General features: G+C 39.6%; 1 protein-coding gene across 1 annotated transcript; it reads right to left on the bottom strand.

Annotated features, from left to right (window-relative positions):
- Positions 1-18,313: 18,313 nt before the first annotated feature.
- Positions 18,314-19,733, bottom strand: ptf1a (pancreas associated transcription factor 1a). Its single transcript, XM_059345228.1, is given in 5 exon segments — positions 18,314-18,628; positions 18,630-18,760; positions 18,892-19,399; positions 19,401-19,427; positions 19,429-19,733. Coding segments are annotated over 5 exon segments (810 nt in total). The 5' UTR covers positions 19,501-19,733; the 3' UTR covers positions 18,314-18,556.
- Between the last annotated feature and the right edge of the window lie 837 nt (positions 19,734-20,570).

Here is a 20,570-nt window from a genome sequence, read left to right on the forward strand (position 1 = left end):
AGTCTCCAGGTATCAACTGGTTCCAACCAGTTTAATGAACATTAATATCTGGGAGTTGTCAGACAGTAAAGGCATTGGAATTTGAATATAAACAAGTATAGATTGTACCCTTTTAAGGTTAAAAAGTTGGTTTAGCAGCGTGCTCGTGCCCGGGAAAACGTACACATGCATGGGCTGGAACATTTGAATTAAATGATCTTACACACAGACAGAAAAGCCAGAGAGAACTGCAGGCTCCATTGGACTCGGGACACCTTTCATTCAGCAGCCTCGAAATTGACAAAGTTCTGTCTCCACTGACCTAGGCAGTGTTCTGATTGATTGATAATAAAGAAAACTAAAAGGAACTTCCACTTGGTTTTTGATTCACTCTTCTCTCTCAGAGGGGGTGGTAAATTTACACCACATCACCCTCCATACTTTTTCTTCTTTTTGTGGCTGAATGTTAAAGCGACTACAACCTGTATGTCATTGTGCAACCATGAGTTGTAGAATGATAATAAATAAACCCTGAATGTCGTGACCTATTGATCTAGTTTAAAAAGCCAGACTTATTGTCAAAGTTTCAGCATCAAATATTCCTCATGTTCTGTTTATCTCCACTCTGCCACCATTGACATCTGGCAGTGTTTTCTTTTGGGATGTGATGAAGTGAGAAAAGAGCAAAGATCACAGCTGTGTTTCCTCTTGAAGCTCCTGATGAGGAAGCTGAGACGTACGCTGCCCTGGACAGCCGAGTTAACTGCAGTAATCTGAAGGCTTAATATTGACTTGGTGATAATTGGTCTGTGAGCTTAATGAGCTTAGTTTACACGACTAGCACTGATAGATCTGGGGGTGGGTGGGGGATGGGGTAAGTCCCCTGTCAATATAGAAGCTCACAGCACAGACTGAGCTATCAGATGCACAGAAGCCAGGATATTAAATATACCATTGTTACCAGATTAGACCATTGCTAAAAAACATACCATTGTATGAGTTATGAGGCTAAGCTAGCCGTTTACTTCTGCATTCACTGAATCATATGACAGGCTGGATCACACAGTAACTAATGAAGTTTTGAAAATTTCATCAGCCCACCTCAAGAAAAGCCCTAACTATAGATGACAGAGTTAATGTCGCAGTGCAGATTATAAGAACACTGCAAAAAAGGTGTGTCTAAAAACAAGGTAAAAACACTAATTCTGAGGGAAATGATCTTGCTGCATGGACAGATAATTTCACTTGACAAGATTTCTTAAATTAAGATGATTAAATCTAGAAATAAGCATGTTGAATGCTTAAAATGAGAAAATTAACTCGAAAAACAAGATAAATTAAAGCTGCCAGCAGCGATGAACTGGCCCGAGCAGAGTGACCTGACAATTATTTGTTTCTTACCAAGATAAAAAAACCTTAGATTATAAATGTAACATAATTTATCTTGTTTTAAGAGTTAATTTATTTTTTTAAGCATACAACATGCTTATTTCTAGATTTAACAATCTTAATTTAAGAAATCTTGTCAAGTGAAATTATCTGTCAATGCAGCAAGATCATTTCCCTCAGATTTAGTGTTTTTTTTTACAGTGAAGTGCATTTCCTATTCACAACATCCTGTTGAAGGCAGAAAATCTGCATGTAACCAGTGTGCATATTGTCCTATAAAGGTGTCAACCCGATGTGCTGGTCGCCCACTATGACCCGGCCATGTGGTCCCAGGCCACCTCCAGCCAGGTCCCCACTGGCCTGGCCTCTTTTAGCTCATAGATCACTGCTGACACATCAGTAATAGAGCTGGGGAAGATAAGGGCCAGCGGACCAGGCCCGGGGTCCTGACACTACTGAAAAGCAGGGAAAAAAACACTGCGTGTCACCGCACACTCTGGTGTCCCCTGTTATTCTCTCACTCAGTCTGTCTCTGGGAACTTGGTCTGAGCTGCAGTAGGGATCAACATGTCATGACTCCAGTGGTGGTCTTCCAGAAGAACATCATATCAGCAGTAAAGCAGACAGTGAAGCTAAGACAAAACACTTTAAGGGTAATCATTTACTTCAAAAGTTTCACCCAATAATATTTATAGCCAACTGTTATAATGTTGATGTGTGATTATGTGTAATTATGATGATGTGTTTCCTACAAATGAACCCCATAGGCTAATGTTGTTCTTTGTTTATGCAACTCTGAAAAAAACGTCACTTGTATTTTGTGCTGAAACAATCAGTTGATAAGAATTGATAAAACAATTGCAGTGTTAGTTTTGGCACATGCCTTTGATTTAGTCTTTTTTTTGACAAATATGTCATTTAATTTTAGTCATATTATTATGTGTCATTAGTCATTTTATTATTGTACAGTACAAAAATCTATTTTTTTCAGCAACATTTAAGTGTATCACCATCTTCAGTGTGCACAGTCGAACCAACAAGTGTTATTTTTGTTTACCGTACGGTTAGAAAAGAAATTAAGCAAAAAATGTAACATTCATTGAAATTGCAATAAATAGTAAATAATTTTTCGTTGGGTTATAGTTTCAGCCGAAGCATGTTGTTGCCACTGTATGCATGTGTTTTTCCATTCGTGTTTTAGGTTCAAAAGCCACTACAGCTAAAAGAGAATCGGGGGTTTAAGTAAAAAGAGAGAGAACACGTTGTTAGCAGGACATACAAGCGTGATAAATTTCCGTTCGTCTTTTGTCAGTGAATACGTCTGGGCCCATATGCTGGACTACAAAGCTACGTGAAAGCAGCGTTTAAAAAGCCAGGCCTACCACATTAAAGCCTATAACAATCTCTGTTCATGGTAAGTTATCACTCTCAATTAATCACCTCCCACAATGGGATTTCTGATGTGTTCAAGCCCCCTGAAAGCTGCAGGTCAGGCTGAGGGCAGACTGACTCTCAGTTCCCCATTCTCCATCCTCTCACTCCCCTTTCACTTTATCACATCTCTCAGCCGCTGCCAACTGAAGCGCCTTTACATTTTTCTTATTCCTCAAGCTCTCTAGAAGAATGAGAGAGTCAAGCATCACGCACCCCAAAACAAACACAGAGAGATAGATGTAAGTGTGGAGATGTGGGGCATTATGTGAAGCCAGGGCCTCTGTAGTCTGACTGACTGGCTGGCTGGCTGAGAGCCTTTCTGCCTGATTAAAACCCCTCCCTGGTCATTCCACTGGGGCTGTGTTAGCCTATGAATGGTATTGTATTGTTAGGGCTCTCCCCATTCCTGCACTGCTGAATGGGTTTAACCACTGGTTTAGATTAAGTTACACGGTTTTGGTTGAAAGTGTCCCCCTCCCACCGCTTTGGACTCCATGGTTCCCTTGACTGACCTGTTTAGAAGCTGCCGTGGAAATGTCATGTCGCCACTCCCATGGGCCGGACCCGACATTCACTTTGATAGGTAACAAAAAAATGACTTGGGATGGGAGTAAACCAATGGCTCTTTTTAACCACCATGAACTGCCAATTTATGGTGGAACGTAACAGTTTGGTGATGGAGGACTTTGAAGTGGAAGATGTGGTGATTCACTTCTTTGCCGTCTTATGGGACGAGCATTGATGCGGCACTGGTGGAAATTTAAATATTATCTAAAACAATACAACATTTTGAAAACTTTTATCAAGAGTATAAAGCTGTAATGCACAATTAATTTTTTCCAATATTAAACCTCTGAAGTCCAGGAGATTTTGGTTCAAATGTGTCAACTTCCTATCCATTCATTTCTGTGTCTGTTTATCTTTCAGATTCAGAGGCTATCAGTCAGATTTTTCACTTTATTTTAATTAACAAAGTATAAAGCTGCCAGGAACCCAAAATACAAACAAAAGACACAGGTTTCTATGGAAATGTACCATTTATTATTATTTGTTTACCATTTATACACACAAAAACAGCAGAAAAAATAATAAATAATAAAACTACCATGCAGTACTACTTGCATGTAAATTAAAAATAGTAATAGTTTTCATTGTAGAAAGAAAATTCACATTGTAAAAATGGTCTAGAAACATAAATGGCACACTGTGAAAGCTCCTATGATTGAACTTTAACTGGCTTTCTCAGCTTGTCTACAAATATAAATAAAGTTATGCAGAGGGTTAACCTTATTTCCTAAAACAACTGACAAGTGAACGAACTCAATCTTAAAACCGCATAAGATGACAAACAAAAATCAAGACATTAATATAAATTTAGGTTTTATGAAGTTTGGCTGCTGCTGCTAAAAGCAGAATGCAATTAGCGATATGCAAATCTTTGGCGAGCTATATTGGGTTGACTAAGGTACAAAGACAAGATATCTAATGTAAACTCAAACTGGAAAACCTTTTATTTAAATATCTATACACTCTCAATTTGATGCATACTGTGCAAGCTGTATGATATTGTGGGTGTAAAGGGGTTAAAAACAATGGCAGAAGAGGAAATACCAATGCTTTTCAAAAACAAGTTGTTTGTTTTTTGCCAGGAGTACAGGACAATGTAGTGTTTCACACATTAATGGCATTAGATGTTTTCAGCTCAACTGGAGTGGAAAAGCAATGTTAATTAACCAGAGAGTCAATGAAAGTCAATGGAAATTCAGGAAATGTTAGTTCTGGGCCACCGTGGGAACAGTGACAGTAGCTGATGTGAACTCATTTTCTTTAATCTCAGAGGGCTCTATGAAGATGTTTTATCTATTTATCTCAGCATGTAGGGACTTATGATTGGTATATACACTGGCTGCTGCTTCTATCTAACACTTTGGTCCACAGAGGAGTTCCATGAGGATGAACCCCATTGTTTTTGTAACCCTCATTGTCTGCTTTTACACTGTAATAAATTATTCTGTAGTCATTTCATTTTACTTAATATATTTGATAAAATGTATTAAATATAAATGCGTCCTTGATTCTGAGTCATTTGTTTAAGTAAATTTAATATAAAAATGTTTGAGATAGGATATATATATAGATATCTACTTATTTTGATCACATTAAATATAATCTTTATGTGTATGTAATCCTAAATCAAGAGAATTTTGAATGAATCCAACACTATAGAATTAGTCTTTTTTTAATTGACAGGCACTTCCTGTTAAGTTGTTATTAACTCAACTTGTAACGTAGTTAGATTTAATTAATAATATTGCGTGCAATCTGTTGCCTCAATTTTATTGAGTTTTTACAGTGTACATTAGACTGTCAATAAATCATCCAGACTTAAAGGACAGTTAGCCATAAAGTGAACTGAGTATATGTATTCTCTCCAGAGGATTTACGGTTTGTAGTTGAAAAATCCATCAACTTTATAGCTTTAAAATATTGCTTATTTGCACATGCAGTTTAGTATCTTATATTCTTATTGGACTACTTCACCATTTACATCCAGTGGCAATGCTCAGTGCTAATAAGGGCCACCAGCACAGCTTTCAACAGTTCTTCTTTCCACTAGAAATGTATTTTGTGCATACCTGTCATTCTTATTGAAATAAAGATAATGATAGCAGGAGGCAAATATTTAAATATTAATCACATTTTCAAGCAGAACTACTGTAGCATTTACCAATACCAATACTCTGTACTGAGTACTAAAACATGCTTAGCGGAGAGAGAGGGAACAGTTCTTTTTAGTTCTCTCAGCTGTTGTCTTAGACACATTTTACCTGGTGATTCTGTCTAGGTAGTGGCCATACTTAAACATTTCATTTGGACACAGCATTTGCAACATGGAACACTGTTGCAGTACCACAAACACCTAAAAACACCTCTGCATTGTCAAAAAACCTGCCATGTACAATTCACTCACTGTAATGTGCCAAAGTCTTACCCAGAAGCTGTAACTGAGACCTCAAAGGTGACTTATCTACTGTCTTCCATTGCTACTGACTGAACAGTGACCTGGCATACAAAAAAATAGAGGAACAGTAACAGAATCAGTGAGAGGGATTTTCAGTAACAGTCAGCAACAGCTCACAGACACACAAAGAGGGAGGCATGCAGACCCTTCTTTACATTTAGCAATAGAGAGGCTAAAAACGAAACAATCCATCACTTCTTTAATTGGATGCAGCCTCTGTTGAACTGTATTTGGAAGTCTGAGGCCCCCCTGCTGTGTGGGAGGAATTTTCCAATACAAATTGTTACGACACATAAATAAGACTTTGCTTTATTCCTGGCTCCTAAAAGAACTGAGGACTTGTTTAAAGTAACTCGCGACCAAGAAAAATACACCGACATGTTTCCTAAAAACAGAAAAAAGTGTACACACTCACTCACGCACACAGTCAGACAGAAAAATCCCCTCAATACATTTCCCGTCAGACCCCCAGTGCGTTTGAATACGACAAGCCTATAATCAATTAGCTGTTCTCTCTTCATGTGGCTGTCAATTAGGCTGGACACTGATTGGTGATATGAGTGCTTTATTAGCTGATCAGGCTGCCCTTTTCCTCTACTCACTACATTACATACAACTATTAAGCTAATAACAACACTTTTACATGACATTTATTAGACAGACGCCTCCTACTCCAACTCTCAGCACAACAGGATGGACCCTCAATAACCAGCACACTTTTGACTTTTGACTCCTTCTTAACATCCTTCTGGAGCCTTTTATTTTGTGTTTTGTCGGCACTCATATCTGCATAAATAGTGCTTCATTACAATCTTTTCCAACCTATTTGAGGTGGTAGTGTCAAATCAGGCTATATTTTAACTCTCACAATGTGGAGCCTCCTGTTGCACTGAAGGGAAAATCCTACTGTGTGTCAAGAAGACTTTTGTGAATTCCTTTCTTATAGCAATCCAATATATAACATATGAAACATAGGATTTGTTTAAAGTGATGTATATAACTTCCATGATATGTATTTGGCCGAGCTGTTTTTGTGTAATAGACTAATGTGAGAGAAACATTCATGTCACATTTATATTAGATTTAAAGGGGAAATCCACCATTTTGACATTTTTAGCATTCTGTAGCTCTAGAGGAACTTTAATGTCTGAGAACAGTGACTTCATCTGATTTGCTCAGTTTGAGCTGAGCTTAACCGGAGGAGTAGAGTTTGAGCAACACGTCCTCATACCTAAACAACTAGACCAGGGGTCGGCAACCTTTACTAACTAAAGAGCCATTGTTGGCGAAAAAAAGAGAAGATATCGTAATGGAACCTTATTTTGAGCCTCATAATGAAGATGAAACAGCCTACTGAGTCTAAATTGCCTTACCAACAATACTAATTTTGTCAGAATGCAGCCAGGACCCAAGTGAAAATGAGAAGCTGGACACCGAAGAAATATCTCAGCAGATTTGGAAATTGAAGGGAAACTCAAAACTAGACTTGATGTTGGCAAAATTTAGACGTTAAGATGGCGAGCCGGAGACTTTCTGAAGCTATGGTGCACATTTTAGTTGACTAAAATGTAAAAATAACATAAAATGGAATCAGCACATTTTAGAATTGAAGAATACAAAATGCTTTGGGCCTACACCAACAATCAATGAAAATTAAAATGTAAAGAAATAGAAAAGAAACTTCATTTGGTATAATTTTTTTGTCATGTGTTGTTTGTAAGAGCAGGTTATTGTTAGCCGAATGTAACAAGTATGACAAGTAGATGACAAGTAGATAGCGAATGAACGAATGACAAGTAGATAGCCGCGCCCTCTACAGGCTATAGTAAACATTAAGAACAGCGAGGTGGAAGTGATGTTATGGAGTGTAAAAGTAAAGAGGGAAATGAGGCCCACTTATGGCGGGTGAAAGGCGTGATGGATAAAGAAAAAAAGAAAATTATGTTATTTGACGTTTTAACGTCACCAATGTAGCTACTTGACTTCCAGCAGTCACATGCATGCCTTTTTCAACTATTTTTTTATAAGTCCTAAGCATGTAGTAACAATTAAGTGCAGAAGTTGCAGCCTAACCCTGTTCTTTTGTCCTAACCTTCATCAAGTGGTTTAATTGCCTTGGAGACTCATTTTGAAAAGCCACAATACATGTAAGAGGAAGAAACTTACACACTGACATGTCCAAAACTAATGCAAAGGGTTCCTTGTGTGTGTCTGATGAAGAGGAACGCTGATCACAAGTCAGTCTGACGAGTTTGGAGTGAATGTGTTGAGGTAGTTGTTTAACAGCAGCCATTAATATGGGTCGCACTAAGTAAAAAAAACCTGGTTCAAAATCACATTTTATGTTGTTTTTTTCTTTGTTTTTTTCTTTATTTAAACTGCTGATTCAGTAAGTCAGGATGAAAAAATAATTATCAAGCCATATAGGTGAGGTTGTGCTGAAAAAAATATACCAACATGGCATTTAAACATTGTTTTTAAGTGGTGTATACAGGCAGCTGCAGTGTACAACAGTGTCTGAGTGTGAAAGATGCTCCGATTTACTTACACAGCAGGAAACTAGGCTTGACCAGCTGAAACATTTTTTTTAACATGAGACACAGTAAAACTGACTCCTCCTTTATATCCAGGGCCACAGAAGAAGATTGGGGCCAGGTAGGAGAAAAAAATAATGAGGAGAGTTTTTTTCATTATGCAGATCGAGAAAAAAGTTGAAATGACGAGAATAAAGTCAACTTTTTGTGTTGGGTAAAGTTGTAGAGATATTTACAGATTGGTTGTTCCTGTGTCAATAAGTCATCAGAGGAACATTGGTTTCTATCAGAACAGTTAGCTGGACTGCAAGCTACAACCTGATCATCAATGTCATAAAATGAGCAATAAGCACAATATTTAAGGGTATAGTAGAACTAAAACCCCCTACACATAAATTAGCTATTCTTGGTAATAGAAACCATAGCTATTATTTTGAAAAATGTGCTTTTATGTAATGTATGTGATTATTTTTATTTAATTATTTACATTAGACCTATTGAGGGAAATCCGGTTTTAGTCTTCTTTACCAAACTCGAAAAGTTGACTTTATCCTCTATTTTCTCAACATTGTATTTCAACTTTATTCTCTTCATGTTGAATGATTTTTTTCCCTCCTGTGATTATTTTTTCTCCCATTTGGCTCTAATCTTCCATACAATGCCAACATTGACTAATTGATTGGCTAATGCAATACGCCGTGTGTCATTTATCAGGCAGAAATGAAGGATGTGGACATTGCAGATTTAAATCAAATGTGCTCTCCGAATAATACTAGCTGCACAGCCACTGTCACAATAAAAGTATTTACAGTGAGTGTTTACCTTTCCTCAAAAAGTTTCTGCATGGGCATTTTCATACAATCATACAATTTCATAGTGAAATGAACAGGAAATGTATGGAAACCAATGAATGCCATAAAGATGAGTAACACATTGTGAAAAAAGTGTAATTAAACAAATCAGTAATATGTTTTTATTTTTGAAAATGGACTAAAATATGAATGATCAATGTTGAAATGCTTTAACTAAATGAAAACACTGGAAAAATCTTGATTCAGTAAAATGTTTTATGCTCTCCAGTCTCTCACAGTTTAAATGTGTTTAAACTGGGTTTATATTTACATTTCTTTTCATCATTAGGTAGAATTAGACAAACTTTACTTCTTGCAAAATGCTTTAATAACAGAAGATCAGTAATAATAATAATTTACTTAACGTTTATAAAAGGCTTTGTATGTCTTTGAGGCTGCTCTCACACATCAGTGAGTTTCCATGGAAACTGACTTTAGGTATATTTTACAGCCTGTTGAAGCAGCTCAGGAGGGTTTCCTTCTTCACGTCTGCCTCTCCTTTCACAGCCATACTCTATTGGTCTGCAAGAACAACACATATAGTGTCGGCACCGAGGCTTGCTGTAAAAGTAATTGGTTTCATTGGAAAGTGGATAAATAGCAGTGGCTGGTTGTGGAGGGCTTCCTGCCGAGTTTGACCGCTCCTAGGTTAATCACAGTCCCTCTGAGGCTGGAAGCTGTCCCAGTCAGCACTGGCCGCCAGCCACTCACAGCTCTGACTTACAGCAGGGATCAGCTGCAGAGAGAGAGGAAGGAACTGTTAGCAACATAATAACCGACCCACCATAAACACAGCTTACATGGCTTTGTTTTGTGAGACTTTCTGTTCTTGAGGGCATCAAATTTCAAAAGAAAATGTAGTACTTTTCCATCTTCACAAAAAAAAGTTTAACACTGTATAGTGAACATTTCGCAAAAGAATGAAATGGAATAAATCTTAATCCTCTGGCGTCACCAAAAGCTCCAAATCATGACTTCTTCATTACATCCAGACTAGAAAACAAAGCAGCGTGGAGCCCTACTGTAAATTTACCTCTAAAGTTCTGGCTGTAAACTCCATGAGGCCAGTTTCAGTTTGATGATGATATACCAAGTAAAACTGGAGACAAGCTCAAATATATTTAGTATAAAATGATAGAACTGGATGTAACCATCTTATATGTTATATTTGCAACCTGTGTTCACATTTGCAACATTTCAAATTCTTCATTAAGCAGGATAGTGTTTTGGAAGTAAAAAAAAAAAAAAACCTGGTTCAAAACCACATTTTATGTTGTTTTTTTTTCTTTATTTAAACTGCTGATCCAGTAAGTCAGGATGAAAAAATAATTATCAGGCCATATAGGTGAGGTTGTGCTGAAAAAACATACCAACATGGCATTTAAACATTGTTTTAAGTGGTGTATACAGGCAGGATGAAAAGGATTCGAAAATGGACAAAATAGCACAAAACTCCACTGTCCACCAGAAGTCAGCATGTGTCATCGTGTCACCCTAAAATGATGTATATATTCTTGCAATGTTACTTTTTGTTTTGACATTTTGTTTAACATTACATAATCTTATTGGAATCACCCATCCATTGCTAGTTATATAAACGTATAGCCTATTGCTTATAGCATCACATGAATGAAACAGACTGGACAAATTGCTATCAATATCAATATGAGTGTAGTCTTCAGAGGCGCTATGCACTCTAGAGCAGTGAGACATGGTGTCTATCTGATTCTAGGTATGTGAATGTATCCATTACTGGGACACTGAGTCCCAATTTGCTTTCAATGAACAAACCAGTTCTTGCAGAATACAAAACACTTTCAAAGTTACCTTTCAGACAAAAAACATGTTATTCAGTCATTACCAGCCCCTTTGAGTTGAGTTAGCCTATATTTTTTAGTGGTTTGACCATTACTCTTGTTGATTATTTTACTTGCAAAAAAATAAATAAATAACCATTTTGACAACATTTTGCAAAAATCCTTTAAAAAAAGTCTCAATAGTTTCTGTCTTGTTTTATTTTCTTTTTCGTTTATTTTAGAAAATAAAAAACTTAAAAAATACATGCTGGCCTCATCTTAAAGTGTCTCTGAAGACTGACCTTTTGTTAAGGCTGAGAGATTTTCTTTGTGTCTTTTGACAAGAGGACGAGGCTGAAACTAGGTTAAATCTGGATGGAAAAACACCCACAAAGTGGCATATCTTTAGGTCCTTTAAGTATTTTGACCATTTCCTAATAAATTCGATGAAGGAAACACTAAGTTTTCTTTGCACTTTCCAATTAAAAAAAAACACGAGTTGCCATTTCAACTCCATAAACGCAGTTTTTCTGCATACGGGCTTTTGTTTTTGATTGATTTGACGTCCGCATAATGCTGACTTTCTCCATTCCATCGGCTGACTGAAACGGCCTTTTTGTGCTACTTGACTCCCTCACACACACACAGCTGCATTTGTCTTGCAAATCCATCCCTGCTGCGCCGCGTTCAGACGAGGAAAAGAGAGCAGTCGGACATCAGTGAAGTTCAAGCCAGCGAACAAGCGGAGAGGCTGTTCCATAGCAGCCGCTTTTGTCGATATCAAAACGGAGAGCTGGTGAAAAATGATGCATGCTTTTACACCTCTGAATCCTGGCAACTGACAGAGCAAGGGATGGGCATGGGGGTGGGGGTATTAAAACTTAAACGTTCCCTTCCCTGGAGGCAGAAGTCAGTGTTGGAGGGAACAAAAGAGCCCTGGTCTAAACGGGTTGAGTGTCTTCGAGCGCACGACGGGGATCAGCAGCGCAGAATATAGGAGATGGATGGAGACGCACACGTACAAACGGCCGTGACTGAAATTTGCATATTTGTAATTTATCACTTTTTGTTGAGTTATTCAGCTATTTTTTTTACAGAGTTAAAAAAGAAAAAGAACTCGGATCATTTGTCAACGCGTGCGGGTTGCGCGCTGAGCTTTTCTGCAGAACATTCAACAGTGTATGAATTAGTCGTTTCTGTTGGCAATGATAATTTCAAAATATGTTGACTTTATATATTATAGTTATGTATTTGCCTTTTGTCTTCTGCCCTTGAAATCCGATCTGGAATCAGCTCAGTCTGCTTCATTTCCATATCTTTTCAGTGGAGCTTGCTCATGAAAAGACTGTAATATTTCATTATGGGGCACGCAAAAGCTGTGCACAATGCCTCTCATATCCACCCTGCTTTCAGCCGCCACAATGATCATAGCAAGACGTCTTTATGGCTAATTCATTCAAAAGCGCATCTCCCGTCCTCTGGCGAGGAGGTCAGCCCGCCGTGTTCCGTCCACCAGGGGGGTTTTCAGAGGCTAGAGGCGGCCAGCTGGCTCCGTCACACGACACCACACACAAACACAGACACTCGCTTTACCATTACGAGCATTTGGTTATTTACAAGACGGAAATTTAACTGAAGGAACATTTCCAGAAGTCATAAAACTGATCGTTTTTACATGAAGTCAAGTCAAATTTATGTCTAAAGCACATTTAAAAACAACTCACGTTGACCAAAGTGCTGTAAAATGTGTAAACAATCGCAGTGACACAGTAGCATGCTGAAAACGAACAGATTTAATGCGAAGTGTTCAGATTCTTTCTATCTCCCATGTGGTGCTTAATATTGGATTTATATTTAACTCTGGTCCTGTTGATTGACCAGGGGACATCACATGTCCTGTGCGTTGTGCTCCCATGAAGTGACATGCAGCCAAGTGTAGATGCTTTTTCCCAGCGCGCAGCAGGCTCACCATAAGAGAAAAGAGAAAACTGGAAATACGTCATCAGGTTTTACGCACGAATAGACTGAACCAAAATCAGATTTAATAGAGATAATGTAATTATGATTATATTTTATAAGAAGTTCCATGGTAAAAACCTTTAATTTGTAATATTGCTAGTCACTCTCTCACGCTGAAATTCTATTGTTTAAATGATAGTGCCAACTGACACATTATTTTTGAAAAAACAACAACAACAACAACAACAACAACAACAACAACAAAAAACAAACAAACAAAAAAAAACAATTTATCATGAGGGGAAAGCAATAGTGATGTTCGAATCACTGGTCTTATCTTATTATAGAGTTACAACTTCCCTGCGCACTCACTTCAATCCCAGTGTCCATGAGTTGCCATGGATATTAATGCGCCAAAGAGGACTCCTTTGGAACATATCCAAGGTAACGCATCTCTCCGCAAGTTAAAAAATATAATGTTATTCCTGTATAATGCAAGGCAGTCCGTTTAATAGATAAATAAACATCTCTTATAATTATTTAGCCACTAATTCTTCTGTTTAGCCACCCCGAAGTTCCTCAATGGGAAAAGCTGCTCGTGCGCCCCGGAGCCACTTGTTGCCGGCGCATAAAGTTGGAGCTTTTGAGAAGTTAAATATCCCGGAAAGAACACAAGTTAGTATCTCAAGAGCTTCAGGGGGACAAAAGACCAGCGCCTTACCATATGCTTAATGGCTACAGCCGTCCAGCCTTTATTAAAGGCAAAAAGTGGTCCTTTAAAAGTTGGAAAGGCTCCTTTATTTGAGTTAGATGGAGCACTTGCGCACAAAACCAGAAGCGCGCATTGCCATTGACTCGCCCCCTTTTCTCTTTCTTTCAGGAGTCTGAAGCGGCCACCGTCATCGCCCGTTTCACTCCAACATAAGCTTTTCATCACCCGGCTTTGTTCTCGGTGAAAGTAATGCTGCGAATCAAAGAAATGACAATATTTTCCATCAGCTTGGAGACCCTGGACAAGAGCCCTCGAGCTTTGGCAAAAATCAGGGCCGGTTATTCATCCTGTCACTCCGCACCTGTGGTCCCGCATTCAAAGTATACAAACCTGTCCCTATTAACATTAATTATTCACAAACAACACAAAGGCTGAAATAGAGCAGGTTGAAGTCTGTTTATGGCTCCTAAATGTTTTATTCCTCTGAAGATGTGCCCAAAGCTTTTTTTTTTCTCCCTCACTCACAACCGAGTGCCTGTCTCTCTTTCAGCCTTGAGTAGCCCTACAGTTTGGATTTTACAATCGTAGCATCTGCTTAATCTTGCGGATAAAAATATGACACAAAACATAGCTAATAAGGGATTTGTTAAATCCCGGTAATGAGTGATCAACACGGGAGACAATGAGGAGGGTGGTGAGAGCCGAATGGTTCCGGGGGCACCCGGGACAGTTAGCTCTCTTGTGGAGAAAGCGCCAGGTGACGGCAAGAAAATCTCCGTTCCGAGGAGGACAACACCCCAAATCCACCTCCTTTCTCTACTTGAAAAAAAAATAGAAGACATAAATTTAATTGGCTTATCAAGACGCGACGAAAAGACCTCTGTTAATTGGCTGGGGGCGCACAAAACAAACGCAGGGACATGTTTAGCCTGGCTGGCCCGCGCTGCGCTTTCAGCCTGGTGTCACGTCATTGAAAATGTGTTTTATTATTGCAAAACGTCACATGCTTTACAGTTGCCATATTGTGTACTGGACAAAGGCTGATGAAACATTAAAGTCGTGGAAAACGGTGCCAACCCGTCTCGAAGACACTGCAAGGGCCTCTCTCTTTGCTTGCTTTAAGGCAGCTGCTGTCCAGGGACTCAGGCGTAAGGACATGAAAAGAGACAAAGTTTGAACTACCAGGTGCATCCCCAGAGAACACACGGAGACCGATCTGTTCCAGCGGGACAAGGACGCGCTCATAAAGATGTAATTTAGATTGGAAGGTCACGTCTAGAAGAAAAGAGCGCACGATGAAGGGATCAAGCCAGCTACCCGCCACCCACCACCCCCGCCCACCCGCAACACATCTCCTGCTTCCTGCTCCTGCGACCACAGCAGACACATGTTGCTTCTCCATCCCAGCCCCGTCACCAGTGGCTCCCTACGTCCCCAAATCAGCCACCATACAAAGCAAATCCGAGCGTCCGCGCGACTCTCAGCTCCATGGCATGCAGGGCAGGTCAGCCTCACAGCTGGCACATTCATGTCATGTTTGGCTAGAAAAAAAAAACCTTTAATAATGACTTCAGGGGCTGTATTTCCGAATCGAGATAATCTGAAAATCAAGCGGATTGATGGCTGTTGTTTGGCGTCTCTCCCAGTGCTCTGGCATACGGGCTTAATGAGGATTTGACAGCATTAGAGGCGATAGAACCTCTTACTTTCGTTTCATTAAAGTATCAGTCAAAGCTGCTTAGCTAAAGCTTCACACCTTCAGCGATGCATCTAAGACCCAATGGCCCTTTTCTTCCCTACTTGTTAACTACCAAAGATGCAAATCAATATAAATATTCACAACAACTGGTGCGTAAAAGTGTTCGTCTGCATCTTCCTGCTATTAAGACATCACATGGCCATCAGGAGCTGCCTCTGACTGAGTCGGTGCACATCTCTTCCATGAAAAGCCAGAAAGCAACAAATGTCTACGGACAGAGGAGACGGGATCATTGATGTACTCCTGGTTCTGTGTCCAATACATTACATACACATACACATACAGCACATTTCCCCAATACGAAACGTGGCCGGTGCATCATTTATGTAGCCATTATCGATTGTAATTATCGATTATAACAAGAATGCAATGTATTTAATGTCATTATTTATATGTTGAAGCATTAACGGAGGCAGATCTGCCAGTTAAAGGAAACAGTTGGTGGTATTACAAAAACGCCCTCACATATTAATGCCACACAGTTAACATACTGCACGAGTCATCAATATTACAGTTGAGCATATGTATAATACTGGCAATAAAATTTACAAAAGTATTCAAAATAAAGTAAAAAAAAGAAAAGATTATATGGATATGAACATTTTAAACAATGGTGGTTATTTACAATTATAACATTGTAGCTATTCCCAATGGAATTAAATGTGGTTATTTTAATCTAAATAAAAGATTGACTGTTGTAGTGGATGTGAAATATATAACATAGTAAGGTATTAGGTGTTATTACAGAATTAAAATGCTGGAGTTGACCCCGATTTTTGTCTTCACACTTAACGTTACGCACAGCTCGAGCCTGGAATTCAATCTATATGAGGGGACTTTGTAATATCAGTAGCAGGTTCCCCTCAGTGGAACAGGGTTTGCTGCTTTTTTCCCCAGAACTGTTGAATTGGAACTTTTAATGTCTGAATTTTTAACATTGCTACTGCATTATTTTCCTTCTATTTTCCCCCTGATACAACTGCATTCAGATTTCAATACAATGCAATGTGATGTAATATAATATGATAGACAATAATATAATAAAATACAATAAAATACCATATAATATAATAAAATACAATACCATATAAAATAATATAACAAATACAATACAATACCATATAATGTAATATAATATAATGATATTTTCCCATACTCCGCGGCACTGTGTCAGTGAATAGCTCAGGCCAACGCGCTGCCTGTCTATATGTTGAATCAGCGGCCTTTGAGCTCAGCGCCGAGCCTTTCTCAACCAAATGACCGCTTGGCGTGGCCCTCCAGCACCCAGGCCTGCTGAGAACTAAAGGAAATAAAACCTGTCAGACAGTAAAATGGTCGCGTCCTTTTAAGCCTTGCCAAGCCCGTAGCGGGAATGACAAGATAGCCGGGAGTATTTCAGCCTGTCCCTTCCGCTTGGCTGCGACTGCACCAAAGGATGTAAGAGGCGCTCTGCGCTGCGCACACTAAAAACCATCAACGGCACAAAAGCGTTAAGGTGCGAGAAACTACAATGCCACGACTGTTTTAACCCCCGGCTCACAGTCCTGCCAAAGAGATGAAGTTGCCCAGCATTGACTCACTAACATTTGACTTTCCAATGGCTGTAATAGGATTACATGCTCCTGTCGCGCTTGAGGAGCGGAATCACAGAGGACATGGAGACAGAGAGAGAGAGAGAGAGAGAGAGAGAGAGAGAGAGAGAGAGAGAGAGAGAGAGAGAGAGAGAGAGAGAGAGAGAGAGAGAGAGAGACTGACTGTAGATCCTTGACGTTCAGAATAAAAGAAGAATGTGCCATCTTAAAATTTTGTTTGGCTGTAGGCTAAATAACGCAGAGTCAGCTAGTAAAAATAATAAGAGAGCTTACCTGGTTTGCTCCAATCGTTCACAATCTTATGGTCTGCCTTGCAGCAGACCTTTGCATGTCGCTTCAGCCTTGTGTCTCAGCTATTGGGGCCACTTGGTTCATATATGCGGCAGTGTTGTGGTGTGGGGGCGGCCGCAGAGGAGGCCGTGGGGACACATGTTGGAGGGATGCCGCTACCACGGGAAAATCTGTCCCCGCAGCACCTGGCAGCACAGAGCAGTATTCAACAGCTTCCCACCATACTGCTGCACGCCCGCGTGCGCTTTAAACACCTTCAGCTGTTGTGGGTATACAGTCTCTTCATTAACATCTCATTTGCATATTTATGTCACAATATTGGGCTGCATTTGTTTGGGTTGACTGTCTCATTATAGTTCTCACTCAGTCGGACTGATAGTTAAAAGTACATCAATGGCCCTACAGTCACAATGGCCTACTACGGTAATATTGTGTGCCAGCAATCATGAATATTTCATGGACATTCAATTTTTTTAATGGTCAAATGTTTTACTGACATAAAATGAAATCAGGTGTTAATCTCCCCGGTGAAAATATTATATTATACATGCCATTTGTGTAAGTGAATAGGTTTCTGAATGGAAACTTCTTAATTATCTCCATTAAAACCATTTGTTGATAAAAAGGTGAAAGAGTTTCCACATCGCGTGGACTTCATCAGTGCTTATTGGAACATTTCCAGTATCAACCTTGTGCTGGGAATTTATTTCCCAGATCAATAATCAATCAAGAAGCAGCATTTGTTGTGTCGTGTATACATGTGTAAATATGAGTTTTGCTTTAACATGCTGATGCTCAACATCTTATTTCAAATTTGACCAGACAACAATACGAAAAAAAAAATCTGAAAAAATTCAAGTTTTCATCAGTAAGCGCTTTTATTTCTAGAATCAATATAAATATAAATCATTGAACAATATAAAAATATGTATCTCATTCGTTGCAATTAAATTAAAACATATATATTAACACTTGTGAAAAAATAAATATACATGATTGCCAGCTGCCTGAATTATGAAAATAACATTATCAACATGTATTACCAACATTATCAATTAAAAAAATAACATTATCAACATGATAAAACTATTTACAACACTGAAAACAAACTGTACAGTAAGCTCACATGGTGTTCACATTTTTTGCAATGCGCGTTCAAGTGCACATTAACATTATCAGTCTTCACATTAACAATGTGCGGTTTACAGGAAGAGCCACAGGGTCTCTGGGCTTTTAGTTCAGGCCACCAGGCCGAAAGGAGGCTCGTTTTCAATGTCAGTAACGCCCGGTTTGTTGTGCAATTTTCGGGGGATCCTCCGGTGTCCAGACCTTAGCGGTGCGGATGATGTTCTGCTCCCGGAGCTGCTTTTCATCCGACCAGGAGAGAGAGTGACCGGCCAGGGGAGGCAGGCCGTAGTCTGGGTCACTGGGGGAGGGAGACCCTGGGGAGAGGAAGGAGAGAGATTAATATTGTGTTTTTCATCAATATAGTGGCACTATGCATGTATAAGTCCCACTTAATTATTAAATGCATGGACGCTATAATTAGAGGGTGTTTTTTAAATGGACGTACTTGTTCCTCTGTGACAGATGATGACCTTCTTGGGTTGTGCGTGCGTCTCGCTGCTGGAGTTCCTGATGGGCAGATCAGACTGAACCAGCTCAGCTAGGAAGTTGATGTAGCCGATGGCGAGCCGCAGCGTGTCCACTTTGGACAGTCTCTTCTCGTAGGGGAGGGTCGGGATGTGGGAGCGGAGACCCTCGAACGCGTCGTTGATGGACTGCATCCTGCGCCGCTCCCTGACGTTGGCCGCCTGCCTCAGCTGCTGCATCTCCATATCAGAGCGCATCCGCCTCCTCCGCTTCAGCAGCGGCCCGCCGTGAGGGGACAGGTCCGGGGTGCTGTCTGCGCATCCGTAGGAGAAAGTGGAGGACGAGGAGGAGAAGGACAAGTTGCCGATGTCGTAGTCTCCATCGTGTTGCGCTGCTCTGTGACCGCCGTCTTTGCTGTAATAGTCTTGGAAATGACTGGCGAGGAAGTCCACATCGTCATCCAAAAAGTCATCCGTGTCCAAGTGTCCCGTCTCTCGAGGACTGGTCGGTGAAAAAACTCGTCATCGTCGAAATAAGGAGGGGAGGAGAAAGAGTCGAGTCCAGAGAAAGGGTCCAGCACACTGTCCATCTTTGTGTCCTGTTGTCCGCTGACAATGCCGCAGTGTTTCTCCTTTTATCAGCTCTGTGTCTCTGTGTGCTGCTCACCGTCAACACTTAGTTTAGTTCAAGAACCGGCACGCGAGGATTCTTTATAGCGACATCCACAGTCGCGTGCCGCTTGCCAGAAGTGCCAACCAATCAGAGCTCTGTCCGCGAGGCGCACCTCGAGATAATGTCCCAGTAGGCCCCGCCCCCTGTCTCTGTCCGGACATCTCAACTCTGCCCTGACACCGTCTGTCCTCCTCACTGACACCGTCTGTCCCCCACCACACCCCCTTTACTAATCACTCACTTTAGATTTATGTTTTTCTTTTCTTTTCTTTTTCTTTAACACACCCTGTTAAGTGTTTTCTCTGTCAGGTTTAAATAAACTGATCCGAGTAAAGAGAGTGATACACCGCTATGACATGGATAAAGTCCACCCTTTGGCTGAAATACAAAAAACTGTTTTCACACAATTTGTTGTATTATAATGAGCGTATTTTAAGATGAATAAGGGCCAGCGTGACTTCAGAGATGGTGTTACAGGCTGGGTTAAAACTAAGCCATTTCTTTTCACGGGAGGCCTGTGGGATGAAATGTTTCAGGACATATTCATGCAGTGCAACAACATGGTTCATAGATTGATTTTCACTGATACAGGTGTCGCTAACAGAAATAAAATAATTGCAGGACTGGAGGCCTGAGGGACTTCATCAGTCTAAATGTGCTGTACTGGGCAACAGGTATGTATGTATGTATGTATATAGGCCTATATATATATGTATATATATATATATATATATATATATATATATATATATATATATATATATATATATATATATATATATATATATATATATATATATATATATATATATATATACATATATATATATACACATACATACATACATTCATACATACATACATACATACATACATACATACATACATACATACATACATACATATTCTACTTATTTCTTACTGTTAACTCAAATTAAATTAAATAAAATCAAGTTCACACAACACACTGGACAACAGGTGCATTCA

The sequence above is a fragment of the Centropristis striata genome, chromosome 11, assembly GCF_030273125.1.
Source record: "Centropristis striata isolate RG_2023a ecotype Rhode Island chromosome 11, C.striata_1.0, whole genome shotgun sequence".
Classification (NCBI taxonomy): Eukaryota; Metazoa; Chordata; class Actinopteri; order Perciformes; family Serranidae; genus Centropristis; species Centropristis striata.